Genomic DNA, 18156 nt, shown 5'->3' on the forward strand with positions numbered 1-18156 from the left:
TTTGAGAACAAAACCTACCCTGAAAACCTGGCATAGTGATTTTTTTTTAAACGTCCAAGCCCTATAAGCTCTAATAAATAGGCAGGAATAACTGAGAGGGACAGTAAAGAAGTAAAGAAATATGAAAGATCTTTGGTTTAACAGTGGGAATAGGGAATGGAACAAAGGAAAGTAAATAAAAGGCTATGGGCCATAGTTCCCTCTGAAGAATGTAAGTAGGCACATATGCCTGCGTGTGTGCTGTGGGTACGCTTGCGTGGAGATGCTGAGGATACAGGGAGGGACTCACAAGGTTTAAAGCCACTAAGTTTTGTCTGACTGGTAGCAGGCCCTGAATTAATGTTCCTTTCCATCTCTCTTGTCCAAGTGAAATGTCTGGGACTCTGCAGACAGAACATTAAAAGAAGCAACAGAAGTGCTATGTTTGGGAGACCATTAATAAGGAGTCATTTTTGGGAAAAGAAAATATAAAATAAAGCAGTGTTTTCAGATACATAGCCTGATCACAAAGACTAATTTTTGTGTGTTAGGGAAACCAGTCCCACTGTTTTATAGTTCTACTCTGTGTAATGTCTAGATACCTGCTTATGATCTGTGAAAGACTTGTGAAAGGAATGAGAAAAGGTGGCAAAAACTGCTTTATAAACAATACTCCCTAACACTCAAACTAAGATGGTATCAAATGTGTTGAAGAATAAAGAATAAAAATTTTGTTAATGAGCTAGCATCACTTTCTTTGCATATGGATGGCCTTGATCTAATTTTTAAAAGACCTTAAAAAGCAACAATTATTCAACAATAACTAAACAAGTAGAAATAGGATACTCTATTTGTAGCAACAACGTACGGAAGCATTCATAAATTACTGAGGTAGGCTCGGACTTTCACCTTCCAATTGCTTATCACCCAGTTCTGACATTCATGCTGATAAGGTTATATACTTTCCTATGTTTGTAAGCAATATTGTTTTCATATTCTACTTCAGGTCTTGTCTAGTTACCCTTGGGGAAAGAATGATGAGATTTATCCCTTTTTGTTACTTGGATTCTTTGTCTCATTTTTTTTCTGATAATCAAGCAAAACCTACGAGAGATGCTTGAATTTGCTCCATTTTTTATAAAGATTAAAGAACTCAATGACCATGGTCTTCATATGCTCTAAATCAAATTAGTGAAATTTATCTGCTTCACAGTTACCATTCTTACTCTTTAAAAAAAATCATGGAAATAATCACACTACGAACAATTATCATTACTGCTATTATTATTCTACAAAGCAATCATTTGCTCTTTTGACAGGATGAACCATTCAAAACCACTCCACACATCCCTGTCTTGACCCATCAAATAGGAAACTCTGTCCTCTGAGAAGTATTGAAAAGAAAGAGATTCTGCCTTCTTGCCATTCCTCTCTCACTTGCCCTCTCCACAAAAGGAGGAATGACCTATCAAATTTGCGGTCTTGTGGAACTGTAGAAAAGGGTGATTTGTAGCCCAGTCTCCTTTGGAATCTGTCAGTGTGTAAGGCCAACAGCTGTTCCATCTGCTTTCTGTTGCCGTGCTTTTCCCAAATCCCAGCACTTTTCTTTTTGCACTCAAATGTTATTTCAGCTAATTCTCCCAGCTGTCCTGTGGACAAGATGGTGGTATATGTTAGCTTGGAAAAACCACTATGAGACCGTTTGCAAATATATGAAATAGAAAATGGGAAGGGAAGTATATTACTGTACCTATTTCATTAAACGTATAAGAAAAGAGCATACCTGGGTACTGAAAATCTAGAAAATGAAAATGTGTATCTTGGATCCCGGCCTATGAGACAAGTGGTATAACCTTTTGCTGGACAAACTCATGGAAACATCCAGCTCCTTCACAAAAGGAATTGTTCCCAATGCACCATTTTGTTATCTTCAAAAATTATACCTTATGCAAAAAAACACATGTGCAAGAAGGGAGTTTTCCGGGGGGAAATCTATATTATGTACATATCACTAGACCTGGCACATATGGGTCTCCCAAAGACTGATAATTGTCCCCCTAGTATCCATTCTCTTCTTCTCCCTTCTGGAAAGAGAAGCCCCTACAGTTTAGATGGACACATAGCCACTCTGGGGGAGACTACACGCCTTTGGTGTTAGGGATGGCCATACGAGGAAGTTCCCGCCGACTGGATAATAGCAGAAATTGTCTAAGTTTGGAGTCACCTCCTTAGAGACAATTCTTTGCCTTTGTACCACTGTTACAAGGACATGGAGGTAAGTCAGCTTCCACCACAGAAATCCCTGACAGCGCATCTCAATTCCTCCTCTTGGAAACAGTTTCTTCGTTTGGCTTACAGAATACCTACCATGATATTCCTGTTTTGCTTCTCCTGACATCCTGCTTCTTCTCACTCTTCTTTGCTGGTTCTTCTCACTCTCCAATCACTGAAATTACCTAAGGCTCCATCAGCCCTTGTTCTTCTTTATGTAACCTCACTCCCTTGGTGACATCATCCAATTTCTTGGCTTTGCATGCAGAGGACTTATAACTCTAGGCCTGATTTCTCCACTGAACTCCAAATTCATACATTCAACTACCAATGCAAATTTCTCTATCTGGATATAAGTCACTTTTGACATTGTCTGAAGTGAATTCCTTACCTTCTGGCCCAAGCCTGTCTAATCCACAGTCTTCCCCATCTCAGTTAATAATTAGCTCATCCTTCCAGCCTTAAGCCAAAACTTTGGAGATACCCTGGACTCTCACACAACACTTCCAACCTACCAGCAAATCATGTTGCTCCTGTTTAATAACCAGAATGAGGGACTTCCCTGGTGGCACAGTGGTTAAGAATTCACCTGCCAGTGCAGGGGACATGGGTTCAATCCCTTGTCCGGGAAGATCCCACATGCCGTGGAGCAACTAAGCCCGCGCGCCACAACTACGGAGCCTGCTCTCTAGAGACCGTGTTCCACAACTACTGAAGCCCACATGCTCTAGGGCCCGTGCTCTGCAACAAGAGAAGCCACTGCAATGAGAAGCCCATGCACCGCAACAAAGAGTAACGCCCGCTCGCTGCAACTAGAGAAAGTGCGCACACAGCAACGAAGACCCAATGCAGCCAAAAAAAGAGAAAAAAATTAAGAAAGTAAATAAGTAAAATTAAAAATTAAAAAAAAAATAACCAGAATGAAATCTCACCACCTCCAATGTTACCTGGTCCAAACAACATAACCTCCCATCTAGATTATTTCCATAGCCAGCTCAGTCCCTTCTTCCCTCAAATTTCTAAACATTGCAGCCAGAGCAATCCTTTTCTGCTGAAACCCCTCCCAAAGTGTCAAAGGTTTCACAATCACCTATAAAGACCAATAAGTTATGTCCTCCTGTTTGCTGACCTCATCTCCCTCTAGTTGAGATCTCACCCCTTGTTCTATTCAAGTCACGGTACCTATTTCTTCCAAGAACATGACTTGTATGTTACCATCTCAGTGCATCTACATTAGCTGTTCTCTGTCTGGAATTCTCTTCCTTCAGAAACCCACATGACTCATTCCTCACTTCATTTACTCAAATGATACCTTCTCAGTAAGTCGTTCCCTTAACCAACCCTATTCAAAAAGTGTAATACTCCAAAACACACGCACACGCACACACACACGCACGCACACACACACACGCACACACACACACACGCACGCACACACACACGGCACTCCCTGCTCTCCTTCCCAGCTGTATTTTTCCACATAGCATTTATTTTGGGTGAATTATTTATATATTATTTAGGTTATTGACTGCCCCTCCACACTACAACGTAAGTCCCAATAAGAATGTATGTGTTTTGTTCCTGATGAGCTACTAATAATGCCAAGCACATAGCAGGCTCTCAGTTAATATTTGTTGAACAAATGAATGAATGAATAAGTGATTGAATCAGAGATAGCTCAGGAGATGGAGGAACACCTCACTGAAAGAAATCTGGATCTCTGAGTAACTTCATGGAGCAAAGACATCCATCCAGCATTGGACTCGTCATACCTAGCTTATTTTGTGAGAAAGAGAAAATTTTCTATATTGTTCAAGCCATTTATATTACATACTAGTATACACTGAAACACTAGTATCCAATAAATCTTTATTTCTTTTCATTTCCCTAGCTCCATCGGAGACATCAGTTTCCTCAGCTATAAAATAAGGTGTTTGGACTAGATGATTTCTAAGGTTCTTTTAAACTCTCAAATTTCACATCCTCAGTGTTCACAATAGATGGCAAAAGAAATAGTACCCAAGCAAGACAATGAAGAAAAACTATCTAGATAATATAGACAGACACGTGGGGTTGAAAAAACGCTAAGAATAATTACTTTCTGAAATTAACAAAATCTTACCATATTTAATGGAGTAAATAAAAAATGAACCAAATCTGCAGCACTAGGATTCTGGATGTGAGACTTCAATTTGGCCTGTAACATTAAAAAATCAGGCAAACCTATTACTATGATGTAATCGAGCCAAAGGCAGACATTCAAAAAGATTCAACATAGACTCAAAGGAAGAGGTTTTTGCTACTAGTTTCACTTTTTTGTATCTTAATTAGCAAGCGTGAGTTAGATTAGGAGAATTTCATTTTAAAAGATTGGAGTCATTCTTTTCTGATTAAATCTCTTAGATATACAGATTTTTGCAATCTGCTCTTCTAATTAAAGGCAAATCAAAACACACATACAAAAATATTTATAACAACAATTTAATCTGTTAATTTGATCTCTTCCGTTTGTTTCTCTTAATTGTATATAAATAAATTTCACTTACCAGAAGGTTAAATCCATGTTTAAACTTTTGGAAACAGTCAACAAATGAGTCAGGAGGTGGAGGTTTTGCCCTCAGTGTTAAAACACCCTCTAAAGAAATAAATGGGAGGAGGGGTAGATGAGAGCAAAGTTCCAGGAAAACTTATTCAATGACAAAAATTTAAAAACACATTTATGTTTGTAAAATTTGATGATCACATCAGATATCATGCTACCTAGTTACCCTCCCACATCTCATAGTCTGACTGTAACAAATTAAGGTGATCCAACATTTGAAATGGATTCCTCTACCCTTAGACACTACCAGATTATTCATCAATTCCATAAATTTATATTGTAGCCTTTCTATGTACCAATCATTGCGCTTATCACCGTGAAGGCTATAAAAATGTATAAGTTACAAGCCCTACTCTTAAAGGCCTTAAAATCTATAGAAGACATGAATCAGATAAGTAACAGAGATATGTCAACTGAGAGCTTAAAAAGAGACTACAGATGGGGAAATGTATTCTTAAAGATGTTTCATGGGGAAAGCAGCTTTCAAGATGGGATTTGAAAAGTGTGTTCCAGGGCAGTTTGGTAAGAAAAACATCATGGTTGGATAAAAACAGCATTAGCAAAAACATGGAAAAAGGAAATTGCGTGTACATGAAACAACAAACATAAAAGCAAAGAAACATGAGAATGGAAAAGCAGATCAAGGTTAGATTGTGAATGACCTTGACTGCCAGACCTCAACCGCCAGAGTTTGACTTATGTCAATAGAACATGGGATTAACATGCTTTCCAGCAGAAGAATGAAGTGACCGACTTCGAGCTTTAAGAAGATTGTCCTCACAGAATGGAAGACTAAAGCCTTGAGGGTTGCTTAGAAAGCTGGGTAAAAAATGAGGCAGCTTGAAGCAGTGCTAGTTATGAAAATGAAAAGAGAAGAAACTGCGTACAAGGGACCGAAGAAATAAGATCAATGTTGGTTATAAGCTAGAGAATGGACTCATAAAAAAATGATGGCTTTGAATCTGGATGACCAAGAAGACAGTACACCCTTCGTAAACAGTACAAGAGGAGTAAGTGGTTTGAGACATCAGAAAGCAGTAATACTTGATTTCAGAATGTATGGGGGTGAGGTATATCCACATACATCCATCTAGAAAACAAGTCTACAGGTCATATGCTTATGATATAGACAGAGCTAGAGAAAGATTTGGAAGTCATGTGAAATAAAAGGAATATTTATTTACTATTCCCTTATATATTTCAATCTATACCATTTTATTCCATAATTATAATTTTATACATTTTGAGGTCATTTTAAATAGCTGAACCACAGCATACTTAAAAACTGCTGGTAGGTGACCCGAGTGTACTGTTTGGTGTTTTGTGATAAGAAATTAAAATCCACTGACATTTTAAACTATTTTAATGAGAAAAGTCAATCCTTTTTTTTAAACAAAATAATGAGGTTCTATATTTACAAGTAAATAAATTCAAATATGGGAAGAATGGTGCTATGACTTTCTTTAACAGACATTACTTTTATAATGACTAATGAAAACTATAGACAGATGGTCACTACTGAATCTCAGAGTCTCTGTAATTTAGGTAAAGTGTCCTAGAGTCTTTCTTTACTGTAGCCAACTTGGGACCAAATGGACCCTTCCCCAGGCTCATCTTAATCTCTGCCTGCATCACTGGTGCTATTTCAAAACCAGAAAAGGGACCTTGGTCCCTGGTCAATGGAGTCTTATTGAACAGCTCAGAAGGGCAAGAAACTGCCTAGCACTGGCATTCTGAATGGTCTTTAGAAGGTTAAGAAAATCCAACTTACCTCCTGGTCCTTTCTTTTTACCTTTCTTAGCTTTCTTCCTTTTAGAAAGCTCAGAAAATGCTTCAGCTGCTTTTTGGAGTTTTGTGATAAAAAATTCAATGTCATCCAAAATGTGGTTTAAGATTTGCTGGAATTAGAAATTACAAAATAAAATATAAAACAAAAGAAAACTATTTTTGCCTTAGCTGTACACTGTGAAGGAAAACCAGAAAGTTAAAAAAAAAAAAAGAAAGAAAGAAAGAAAAGAAAAAGGAACACCTCCCACATGCAAATTTCAGGTTTATCACTAATTCTAAGAAAAAGTTTTGAACTAAATATACCTGTGGCTAAAGTCTAACATTTACATTTTTCTTTAGCTTAATTTTGTTCTATTTTCAATACCATAAAGAAAACATTCACAATATCTATTCAGATTACTAATTATTTTCAATTACTCTGATTTTTTCATTGTGTTTGCCCACATAAAGTTAGGGGAAAAATTTCCAAGAAACAGTTTGTTAGAACAGCACTGAGCATTTCTGTTTTTCTAATAAATTTTCCAGTAAAGCACTGACAATGTTATTTCATGGCATTAAAGGGTTCTAGAGTGTTACGATAACCTAATAAACACATACATAATCTGCAATAAAAGGCATTAATAAGCATTTCTTCTGGGTAAAACAGAATTAATGATGTACCATGTTTTCAGAGATCATGAGATCAACTTTGATTATACTATATTGTATATTATATTATACATACTATAGTCTTACTTGACTTTCTCTTTTATGTGTGAAACTTGACATTCTTTTAACTAAAGAGTAAAAACTGAGATTAAATAAGCTTTTAAGTATTAAAGTTTTAAGTATTAACAATACTGTGATGTAAAAATTAAATTCCAAACTTCAAATTCCTCTAAATATTTGTTTCCAAATAAGCTGAGAACATAAGTAGAGTATAAAAAGTAATTATGCTGATGTCATAGTTTATGATTATGTCATAGGACATTGTCATTCTGCAAGGAAAGTACCATGGAGAAATAAAAATAAATATAGCCTTATCCTTTATAAAGCATTAAAATGTACTTATCTACCCTTAAGAAATGTCACATAACTTTTATCTTTCAGGCATTATAAAATATTTTAGAGTAAATGCCAGGAAGACAAATTTAGAAGATATTTCAATCATGGGTTACAAACTATGAGAAAAGAAAAACCCCTCAAATCTGGATAATTCAGCTTAAATTCCTTTGCAAACCAGTTGATATTCTAGTTCTATCACAGCCTTAGTCTACTAATTAAATATTGGCATAAAGGCGAAAATAGTTTAAAAAAATAATTCAAAGGGCATAACCACCACTGGAAAGAGAAAATATAGTTTCCACAAAACACCTTTATTTAAATCAACTTAATTTTCCCTGTTAATAATTTTTCCTCTTAAAAAAAAGCCAATGGTATAAAGATGACTATTTCACTTACCACATCTCTGTCAATACGAGCTGCCATCATCTCAGGTGTTTCTTCCTGCTGATAATAATGCCTTTGTTTCTCAACTAAAGAAAAGAGAATCATATATCTTTCAACCTGTTGCTTAAGCGGTACCAATATAGATCATCAAACATGTAAATTGGCTAGAAAAGAGCGTCATTTGCAAAAGGAAACACCTCCACTGGGTACAAAAATCAAAGCTGTGTCCATCATCTCTGACGTGCATCCTTGCTACCACACTTGGCAAAGCTGCAGTACTGGCTTTCCATTTGTATGGGATGGATTTACACTGTAACTTCCCCTCTATTCTCTCTCTTTCCAAAGTCAGCTGCCAGTGGAACCAACCCTAACTTAGTACCCTTTAATTCCTACACAAGAAAAAAATATAAACCCACACTAAGCACCTACTTCTTGAAAGGGGCCGCCGACTAAGTTCTAAGTTCTAAATGCTCCTAATTTTCATACCGTGTAACATCACGACAACAATAAAGCTTTGGGGGTTCTGATAGTAAAGTGCTTCTAAAATTGTAGTCTAATTAAGCTTAAAACCCACAATGTTGGGCTCATTATCATTTTAAGCCATAAGCTTTTATTTATTTATTTATTTTTCTCCCTTCGGTACGCGGGCCTCTCACTGCCGTGGCCTCTCCCGTTGCGGAGCACAGGCTCCGGACGCGCAGGCTCAGCGGCCACGGCTCACGGGCCCAGCCGCTCTGCGGCACGTGGGATCTTCCCGGACCGGGGCACGAACCCGCGTCCCCTGCATCGGCAGGCGGACTCTCAACCACTGCGCCACCCGGGAAGCCCAAGCCATAATATGCTTTATAAGTAGAAATACCCACAAGAATTTGCAAATTAAAGAACCAAAGTCTTGAGGTGTTATGTTAGCTCAGTTATCTAGACCATGATGTTAATCATGATCATTATCATGAACTCCGTCCTGGTACAGGTCAGTTACCACTTCCACTAAACACAGATACTCATTCAAAGATTCCTCAGTAGATGAAATGAAAGAAAAATGGATGGCTGAAACGGAAAAACTGTATCATCACTAATGGAAATGCAACTCACGATGGATCCTCATGACTCATGATGTTCAATACAGAGAACTGCAAAAAATATTGAAAACTGCTATGCCTCCTCTATGCCTAACTTTACCCTTAAAATGGAATTCTTGCCAAAAAAAGGGAAGAAATCACTCAGTCTTATGAAACTTCATCAGTGAAATTTCAACGTAGGAAATCTTGCCAGCTAGCGGCTGTTTTACACATGGTTAGCTGCTGTCTTGGTTATACTGCACTCCAGAGAGCAGTAAGTTGAAGCTGAACTACAGCTATATTAGGAACTCCACTAGGTCCCAAAATATCATTCGGAGGGCACAGTGAGAGAGATGCAGTATTTCTCAAATTTTTTGTAATCTGCGGCACCACTAGCATCCCACTGACACCATTCTGCAGAGGTCTATTCTGGAGTCCGGGGTAGAGCTACATCAAGGAGCCAAAGAAGGAGTTGTCCAGCCTGAGTCAGCTGGAGCCCTCAGAGGGACCAGAGGGATACTCCTCTTGGAGGGCTTTCCAACTACACACTGGCCTGGAGCCTGACAGGACCTCATGTGGTAAGTGGTGTGTTCTGTTTGACCTAGTAGTAAACTAGAAGTTCGAAAACCTCATCTAACCGTAAGTTAAATAGATGAGATTGCACAGAGTATTTCAGACAAAATCTAATGAGGGCTCAGAAACTCCTGGGAATAAATTTTTGTTGTTGTAAATTATATTAGGCTTTACAGATGTTTTTACAGGTTTATTCAGAATGTCTGAAAACTTGAGATGTCTTATCCTTCCTCAACTTCAAGAAAGACCACTTTGACTTCTCTCAAAATAAAACCTACATTCCCTCTACAAAATAGTAACAATAGCAAAAAATATTGTAGTACACAGGAAGTAGAAAATACTGTAAACTCCCGTTTAGTTTTTAAACATAAAATTGTAAATACGAAGTGGATTGATAGAAATGTATATAATTCCTAAAGACAGAAACTGCTATAAGATTACAGTAGATAATAATTCTGTTACTTTGTTTTTGAAAAGCGGATGCTTCAAAGATTTCTTTCTTTCATCTGTTCGGTAGCTGGGTTTATATGTAAAGTGAAAGTAACTTTAGGCACAGGGGAATCTAAACAAAATGGACGGCAATTGATAAAATAAAATGAACTCAATTTGGCAACAGTGAATGTCTACTATACTGTTCCAGGTGCTATTATCATGGTCATTATCTGCTTTCAGACTCACAGCAAATAGGAATTATTATCTCCATTCTGCAAGCAAGGCATAACTTCACAAGGTCGTACAGGTAGATCCCTGTCTTGCTTGCTCCAGAGCCCACATTTCGGCTCACCGGACTCAAAGTACAGTCCAGTATCACTCATTTTGGTAAAATCAAGTTCTGTAGGTTAACTACACTGTTAGAGTCTCATGAATAATGCTTTATTAGATAAAGGATAGGAGATTTAAGAAGTCACACTGAACTAGGAGGCAAAAGAATGAGGCTCTGGTCTCCATCAAATTCAGACTCACTGGATCACAGTTTGTTCACCCTTAAAATGAAGAGATTGGACCAAACATATTTTAAGGCATTTTCCAGTTATAAAAAGATTTCAGACTTAGTAAAATATTCTGTCATATAAAAGGTTACACTATGTTCTTTGCCATGATTATTTGTTTTTAAAGAAGAATGTCATGGTAAAATGATGGTACAGACATGGGGCCCACTGGGCAAGTTTACCCGATGGTGAATGCATTTTAGCCCTTTTCCATCACCCAACCCCTGTCCTGACATCCTGTCCTTGTAACCACAAACAGTCTGTCCAACAGAGGACAGTGGTAAGATAATAATATTGGAAAGAACTTGAAGTATTATCTTAAGAAAATATTGATCGTCTCCTGTTTGGTATATATAATCTTACCATTCTTTTAATTGTTAGTTGAGTCAAACTTCCTCTCTTTGACTGCCTTAGAAAGAAAAGAGTCTACTCCTAACACCATATTTATTAAAAGACTGGTCTGAACTCTCAGAGACAATAACCTTACAGTGCCCAAGGCTTAACTTTCCTTTACGAAAGATTTATTTTTACAAAACTAACCTCAGCTCAGACATCAGCATCAGATTTTGAAAACAAGAACTAGGTCACAACTCAAAGTAAATGATAAATAAGCACCAATCCCTGGAAATACTCACAGTCCCCTTGGTCAGCTGCCAATGCGGACCAGGCTGCCACCCGACTTCTAACATCCACCTGGGTCACAGTTCCAGGTGGCACAGGGGCGGGAGCTCTGGGTGGAGGCGGTATACCAGGGTCTGCTTTGGAAATCATCCTAAAAACAGATGAAAATGAACTGAATTTTTACCATCTCCATTTCTACAATACATCAATTCTCTGAATTTTATGGTATCAGTTCTTCAACCTCGAGAGGAACTATGTCAAGGGGTAGAAAAACAAGGATCTCCTACCATGCCATGTTATGTATATTTATAAACGTATACGAAATATAAAAATATAGAACATTTTCAAATCAGCTGAAAACCAGGTTTAGCATTTTTTCTGGGTCTCCTATGATTTGCAAAGGCTGTTAACCAACTAGAGTCCTAACATCTCTTTACAGTCCCTTTGGCTGCCTTCCCTTAAAGTGCCACACGCTGGTTCGAGGAGGAGCCATATCAGAGAAAGACCAGAATCATGGAGAGAAAAGGCGCACACACACACACACACACACACACACACACACACACACACACACACCGACAAACTTGGGAGAGCAAATGAGTTGGGATTACAGGCTGTAATATGCAAAATATAATAATATACCTTCACTGAAAAGATATATATTTTTTTAATTTTTAGAGGAAAAAAAAGACTTAAAAACACACCAATTCTAGCCCTTAATTTCTTTTACTGTTTTTACCTCAGGACATCAGGCCGCCTCTTCTGTTTCCCTCCTTTACTGTCGCTGATCGCACTTTCAATATCTTCACTAATTAGGTTTGCCTGCAATGAAAGACAAGTTACCTGGGGGCTCATGGATTTTTTTTTTTGTCTTGATATGTAGGTTAAAACAGAAAAAGGGATTAAGTTCCCTGTCAGAAACAATAAACGTCTTGATGCAAAGAAGACCTTTTTTTACAATCTGCTTTCGAAACATAACTCTTCCAGTTTTTTAAGTGAACTTTGTAATGACAGGGTTGGAAAACTGAAGGAATTTTTAAAGATTATTTAATCCAGATTCCTTTAGTTTAGTTTTTTTTTTTTTTTTAAAAAAGAGCTATACTTGCATAAAGGCAAAGAGAAAAATGATTTGCATATGCTGAAAGTATAAACACATGCTGAAAATGTAATGGGTTAATACCTCTGCCTGGGAAGAAGTGAAGGAATCAGAAGTACCTGCAGGTGGAGCAGCACCCCTCCTCTCCCGCATCCTCCCCATCCACTGGGCCCCCATTAACCGGTGGGAACCACTCAGTTCCAGCAGCGCTACTCCCAGTTTAAGACAAACCCACATTGTCACGGGGTGGACCCCAACACTAGCTAGTAACCTTTGTGATAATCCTTTATTTTGTCATTGCACGTTAATAAAAATTAACTTTTTCGGGGCTTCCCTGGTGGCGCAGTGGTTGAGAATCTGCCTGCCGATGCAGGGGACACGGGTTCGAGCCCTGGTCTGGGAGGAGCCCACACGCCACGGAGCAACTAGGCCCGTGAGCCACAACTACTGATCCTGCGCGTCTGGAGCCTGTGCTCCGCAACAAGAGAGGCCGCGATAGTGAGAGGCCCACGCACCGCGATGAAGAGTGGCCCCCGCTCGCCACAACTAGAGAAAGCCCTCGCACAGAAACGAAGAACCAACACAGCAAAAATTAATTAATTAATTAATAAACTCCTACCCCCAATATCTTCTATGAAAATTAACTTTCTCTAAATGGTTTGACTTTTCCGATCCTTTTCCAACAATAACCCTTGAAAATTTAATTTGGTTTTCTTGGGAACCAATAAGAGATTAGCAGCTAAGAAATTTATTTTGTTTGGTTCTGAAGTTTATTTAGCCAGTGATATTACTGTATATTAGGTTCTTGCTGGGATGTATTTATCTTCTATTTTGTGCCTGCTTGTTCTCTGTAATTATGTATGTTTTTCTCAAATACACATATGCATACACACATACATATATATTATACTCTTTTACCACAAGCCCAGGTAATCATAAAATTTTAGAATTGAAAGGATACTTAAAGATCATATAATCTGTTCTTCTTGTTTTATAATTAATAAAACTGAGGAATACTTATTATGATGACTTGGCCTAGGTCACATGGCTATTAAATGAGAGCACCAATGCATCCTAGTCCAGCTTCACTTCCATAAGAACATCCTAGTTTCAGGAAGACATTACAAACGTCATTTCAAAGGCTTTCTATTATGTGGGAAAATAAAACTGAAGATGCCTAGGAATCCTGAATTTCCTATGGGCAGGGTGTGGGGTTGGCCATCATATTTCTAAGAAAAAATTTACTACAGAGGTGAGCAGGAGTATTGTGTAAAGTCCCATGATAAAGAAACCTTAAAACACAAAGTTGCAAGATGGCCCATATAAAAGAAACCACATATTTCATGGCATTTATATTTTTAATGGGGCAAGGAAAAAAATCCATCTCATATGTGCACCAATGGGTAAATGCATATAGCTGTGTAGTGGTCCTTGACTTTTAATGAGGACAAAACAGCATTCAGTAAATCTGTTTTGGACCCATCAATATCATCATGCCCTATCAAATAAAGCAAACCTTTTATCCTCAAAACTGAAGTCCAGAAACTTCACTCAGCCCAATAACTCTTAGTTTCCAGGGAGGGATTTTAAAGCACTGAAACTAACCCCAGATTTAAAATGTCTTTCAGCATAGTTCTCTGTTTTTAAAATGTTTGAATTAAATTTCACTATATTTTCAGAGCAAAATATTCATCTTAATCCTTACTGATTTAATAAATCTAACCTTGCAAAATTCTTAATACACTTTATGACTTTCAAAAGGCACTATATAAAAGTTTGATGAACATTACGTACACAAATTATCTACTGCCACAATTCTTTTCAAGTAAGATTTTTAGAAAGTCATTTATGACATAAATTGAAATAAAAAGAAAATTATAAAATACACAATTCATAGTCAATCTTAATTTACCTATCATATTTTAATGTCAAAGAATTACAGAAAAGATCAAGTGACACTTCATGCTAATCTCCCGGCATTTCTTTATAAGATAAAAACTCCCTGTATATGTTATAGTATTCAGTCACAGTGATAATACATTGCTTTGGTGAAGCACCAATCAACTCAACCAAAAATGATTTCCCTCTTAGAGAAATCAACTAATGAAATAAAGATTCAAGTTTGAAGATAAATTCTAATATCCAATAAAGCATCACAAATTATAATCATTTGAAAATTACAGTGTACTTTGAAATACAAATCTTCAGCACATGGCATATTATTACTGGTAACTATGCTCAACTATTTTCACATTATCACTAGGGGATTACATATCTTTTTTTTTTTTCTTTTTTTTTTTTAAATGCAGTATGCGGGCCTCTCACTGTTGTGGCCTCTCCCGTTGTGGAGCACAGGCTCCGAACGCGCAGGCTCAGCGGCCATGGCTTACGGGCTCAGCCGCTCCGCGGCATGTGGGATCTTCCCGGACCGGGGCACGAACCCGCGACCCCCGCATCGGCAGGCGGACTCTCAACCACTGCACCACCAGGGAAGCCCGGGGATTACATATCTTGAGCAATTACTCAAGTCACATAATTAAACAGTGAACCTTAAATCGATATCATGGAAAATGTCCAAGTGTTTCATTGCAATAATCCATGCTATGTGATTAGTGCAGAATAAAATAGGATGGTATGATTATTTATTGTCCATGAAGAATGATTTTTGAAGAATCAATCTTTAATTATAAGTCCAAGTCCCTCAGTGAAGAATTTAATGTATTATCCACACCTTTTTTAAAATAAACAGAATGCATCTGATTTCTTTTTTTTAATACTATTCTATCTCCTCTTGATTTACTTAGCCTGGAAACCCTAGGGAAGATACCACGGTATTTGGTTTCCTTACAAAATCCTAAGAAACTAAAAATCTAGTACCTACTAGTCATGTGATTAAAGCAGATAATCAAAAGCTGCTGGAACATGTGCTTAAAGGGAAAGAAAATTCACCATTCTTTTACCTTAATCTCATCACACTGGAAAAGATGAAGATCGGGCTTGTTCTGAGTTGACTCTTTGCACACGAGGGCAAGAACGGAATCATAGTTACAGGATTGCATCACAGCTTGGCAGTGCTGGATTGTGTTCAAAGGAAAATTCTCCAGTTCATTCTACAAAGTAAAAATATAACTTATTTTTCATTAGCTATATAAAATCTATCCCACAAAGAGCTCTAGGCATCGTACCAATAATTTTTAAAGCATGCAAATCACATTGACAATGGATGTTAGTAAACACGGTAAATTTGGAGGGTGAGTAGGTACAAGTAGGCAGCAAAGATACAAGCCTGGTGGATGGGAGAAAGAGCAACAAAAATGGAAATATTTAACAAAGGAATGTAGTTGTGTTCTTAATAAACAGAAGAAATACTGAAATTAGCATTACTGATTTCCTAAGATTATGGGGTAGAGATGATGCCTTTAAGAGCAGAATAGGTAAACTGAGGCCTCTTTCCAAAATTATTCACCATATTACCTGGTATTCTTTTCCCTGTAGCTATGTAGTTTGGGGTTTTTTTGTTTGTTTGTTTTACCTGAACACTGTACAGTCATACTCTTAGTTTCTACCTTCAGTGATCACAAATGTTAGGCTGAGAATAACACATCATTTGTACACTTTTTATTTCAGTGAATCTCTCAGATGAAAAAATTCACTATGTAAGTTTTTCCAAAAATGTCAAACAGCGTGGTCAGAAAAATCTTACTAAAAAATACATTCTTCAAAATGATTAAGATATTTGGTCTTGTGAAAGTGAATTTATTTAATGAGATATATTTAAGGTGCTTATCCTAACACTAATGGCCTTACACAAAGAGTGAGTAGTGTCATGATGGAATTGATGGGAGAAATTGTGGGGTTTTTTTTTAAGTAAACAAAATACAATATCCCTGATAACTAGAACATAAAAAATAACAATAACTTTTATTACAGACAGCACATAGACATCACACCATAAATTTATTCTAAGTCCTGACTCCCTGGGACCCAGAAAAGGTGAAACAAAAAATGCAGGTTCCAGAAAATTAGAATGAAATTTCTGAGCCATACTAGAGAGATAATAACTTTTCTTTCTTTGCAAAAGTAAATTAAATAGGGGCTTCCCTGGTGGCGCAGTGGTTGAGAGTCCGCCTGCCGATGCAGGGGACGCGGGTTCGTGCCCCGGACCGGGAAGATGCCACGTGCCGCGGAGCGGCTGGGCCCGTGAGCCATGGCCGCTGCGCCTGCGCGTCCAGAGAGGCCACAACAGGGAGAGGCCCGCGTACCGCAAAAAAAAAAAAAAAAAAAAAAAAAAAAAAAAAGTAAATTAAATAATATCCCTCCTCTACAATTACTTGAAACTATGAGGATTAGAGAAGCTCTCAGTTGCTATTCTCTCACAGAATTCAATGAATGAGATGAAAGAAAGGGAAAATTTTTTCCCCGACTCCTATCAGACAACAAAGAGTTGTTGTCTTTAATTTAGCAACTCAAATGCCTATTAGATGATGGAGCTCAGAAAAGGCCTTTTTTAAGAGCTCCAGCATCTTACCTGAGTAGCTGTGTAAAAGAAAGGTGCCCAGTGTTGGCCTGGTGGAAGTTAATGTACATACACACAAATCTTTTTATCCCAATTCACTCACTGGGGTTCAAACCATATCACTGGGATATGGTTTGGCCTAGCATGTAATTAATATGTGTCATAAAGAATAGTGCCCTACAGGGGCCTTATTTTATTTTATTTATTTTATTTTTTTGGTATCAGCTCAATTGTTTCTTTTTTAAAAAATTTATTTATTTTTATTTATTTACTTTTGGCTGCATTGGGTCCTCATTGATGCACATGGGCTTTCTCTAGTTGTGGCGAGCGGGGGCTGCTCTTCGTTGCGGTGTGTGCGGGCTTCTCATTGCGGTGGCCTCTACTGTTGCAGAGCATGGGCTCTAGACATACGGGCTTCAGTAGTTGTGGCATGCAGGCTCAGTAGTTGTGGCACATGGGCTCTAGAGCGCAGGCTCAGTAGTTGTGGCACACGAGGCTTAGTTGCTCTGCAGCCTGCGGGATCTTCCCAGGCCAGGTATCGAACCCGTGTCCCCTGCATTGGCAGGTGGATTCTTTTTTTTTTTTTTTTTTTGCGGTACGCGGGCCTCTTACTTCTGTGGCTTCTCCCGTTGCGGAGCACAGGCTCCGGACGCACAGGCTCAGCGGCCATGGCTCACGGGCCCAGCCGCTCCGCGGCATGTGGGATCTTCCCGGACCGGGGCACGAACCCGCGTCCCCTGCATCGGCAGGCGGACTCTCAACCACTGCGCCTCCAGGGAAGTCCTCAGGGGTCTTATTTTACCACTATGCATTTTTTTCCTCACTTCTTCCATCTCATCATACATGGTTAAAAAAACATTGTATCCCTCTATCTCTAGTTTAAAAACATGATTTCGCATGCATAAAGAACATAAAGTATGACATTTTTTCTTCAAAATAACTGACAAGAATATTTTACGTTGCTAAATTTTCACCCATTTTCAAACAACCTGACCTAATTGTAAACATAAATATTTGTGGACTTTCTTGAAAATAAAATAGTATAAATATTTCCAACTTGCCTTTGATTCTAAATCAATCAGGCTCACAGCTCTCTCGTCCACTTGAAGAATCATATCTTGAGTCCACACTTTGCCCTTGGCATCAAGCAGTTTCAGCTTCCTTATTCCATCGTCAACGGTTATCATAGCATCTTTCCGATCCAGAACAAAGGTAGTCAAGTGCTTAGGATTGTC

General features: G+C 38.1%; 1 protein-coding gene across 34 annotated transcripts in view; it reads right to left on the bottom strand.

The window, feature by feature from the left end:
* EPS8 (EGFR pathway substrate 8, signaling adaptor) overlaps positions 1-18156 on the bottom strand; it is a 188131-nt gene that overhangs the window by 40487 nt on the left and 129488 nt on the right. For all 34 annotated transcript variants that reach the window (XM_067008782.1, XM_067008772.1, XM_067008784.1 and 31 more), the window contains 8 exons: positions 17983-18144; positions 15366-15515; positions 12049-12131; positions 11324-11460; positions 8081-8154; positions 6624-6750; positions 4797-4885; positions 4373-4447 (listed from right to left, as the gene is read on the bottom strand). In XM_067008782.1, the coding sequence (XP_066864883.1) occupies positions 4373-4447; positions 4797-4885; positions 6624-6750; positions 8081-8154; positions 11324-11460; positions 12049-12131; positions 15366-15515; positions 17983-18144 (897 nt within the window). The remainder of the gene's footprint in view (positions 1-4372; positions 4448-4796; positions 4886-6623; positions 6751-8080; positions 8155-11323; positions 11461-12048; positions 12132-15365; positions 15516-17982; positions 18145-18156) is intronic.

Source organism: Kogia breviceps, chromosome 12, assembly GCF_026419965.1.
Source record: "Kogia breviceps isolate mKogBre1 chromosome 12, mKogBre1 haplotype 1, whole genome shotgun sequence".
Lineage (NCBI taxonomy): Eukaryota > Metazoa > Chordata > Mammalia > Artiodactyla > Physeteridae > Kogia > Kogia breviceps.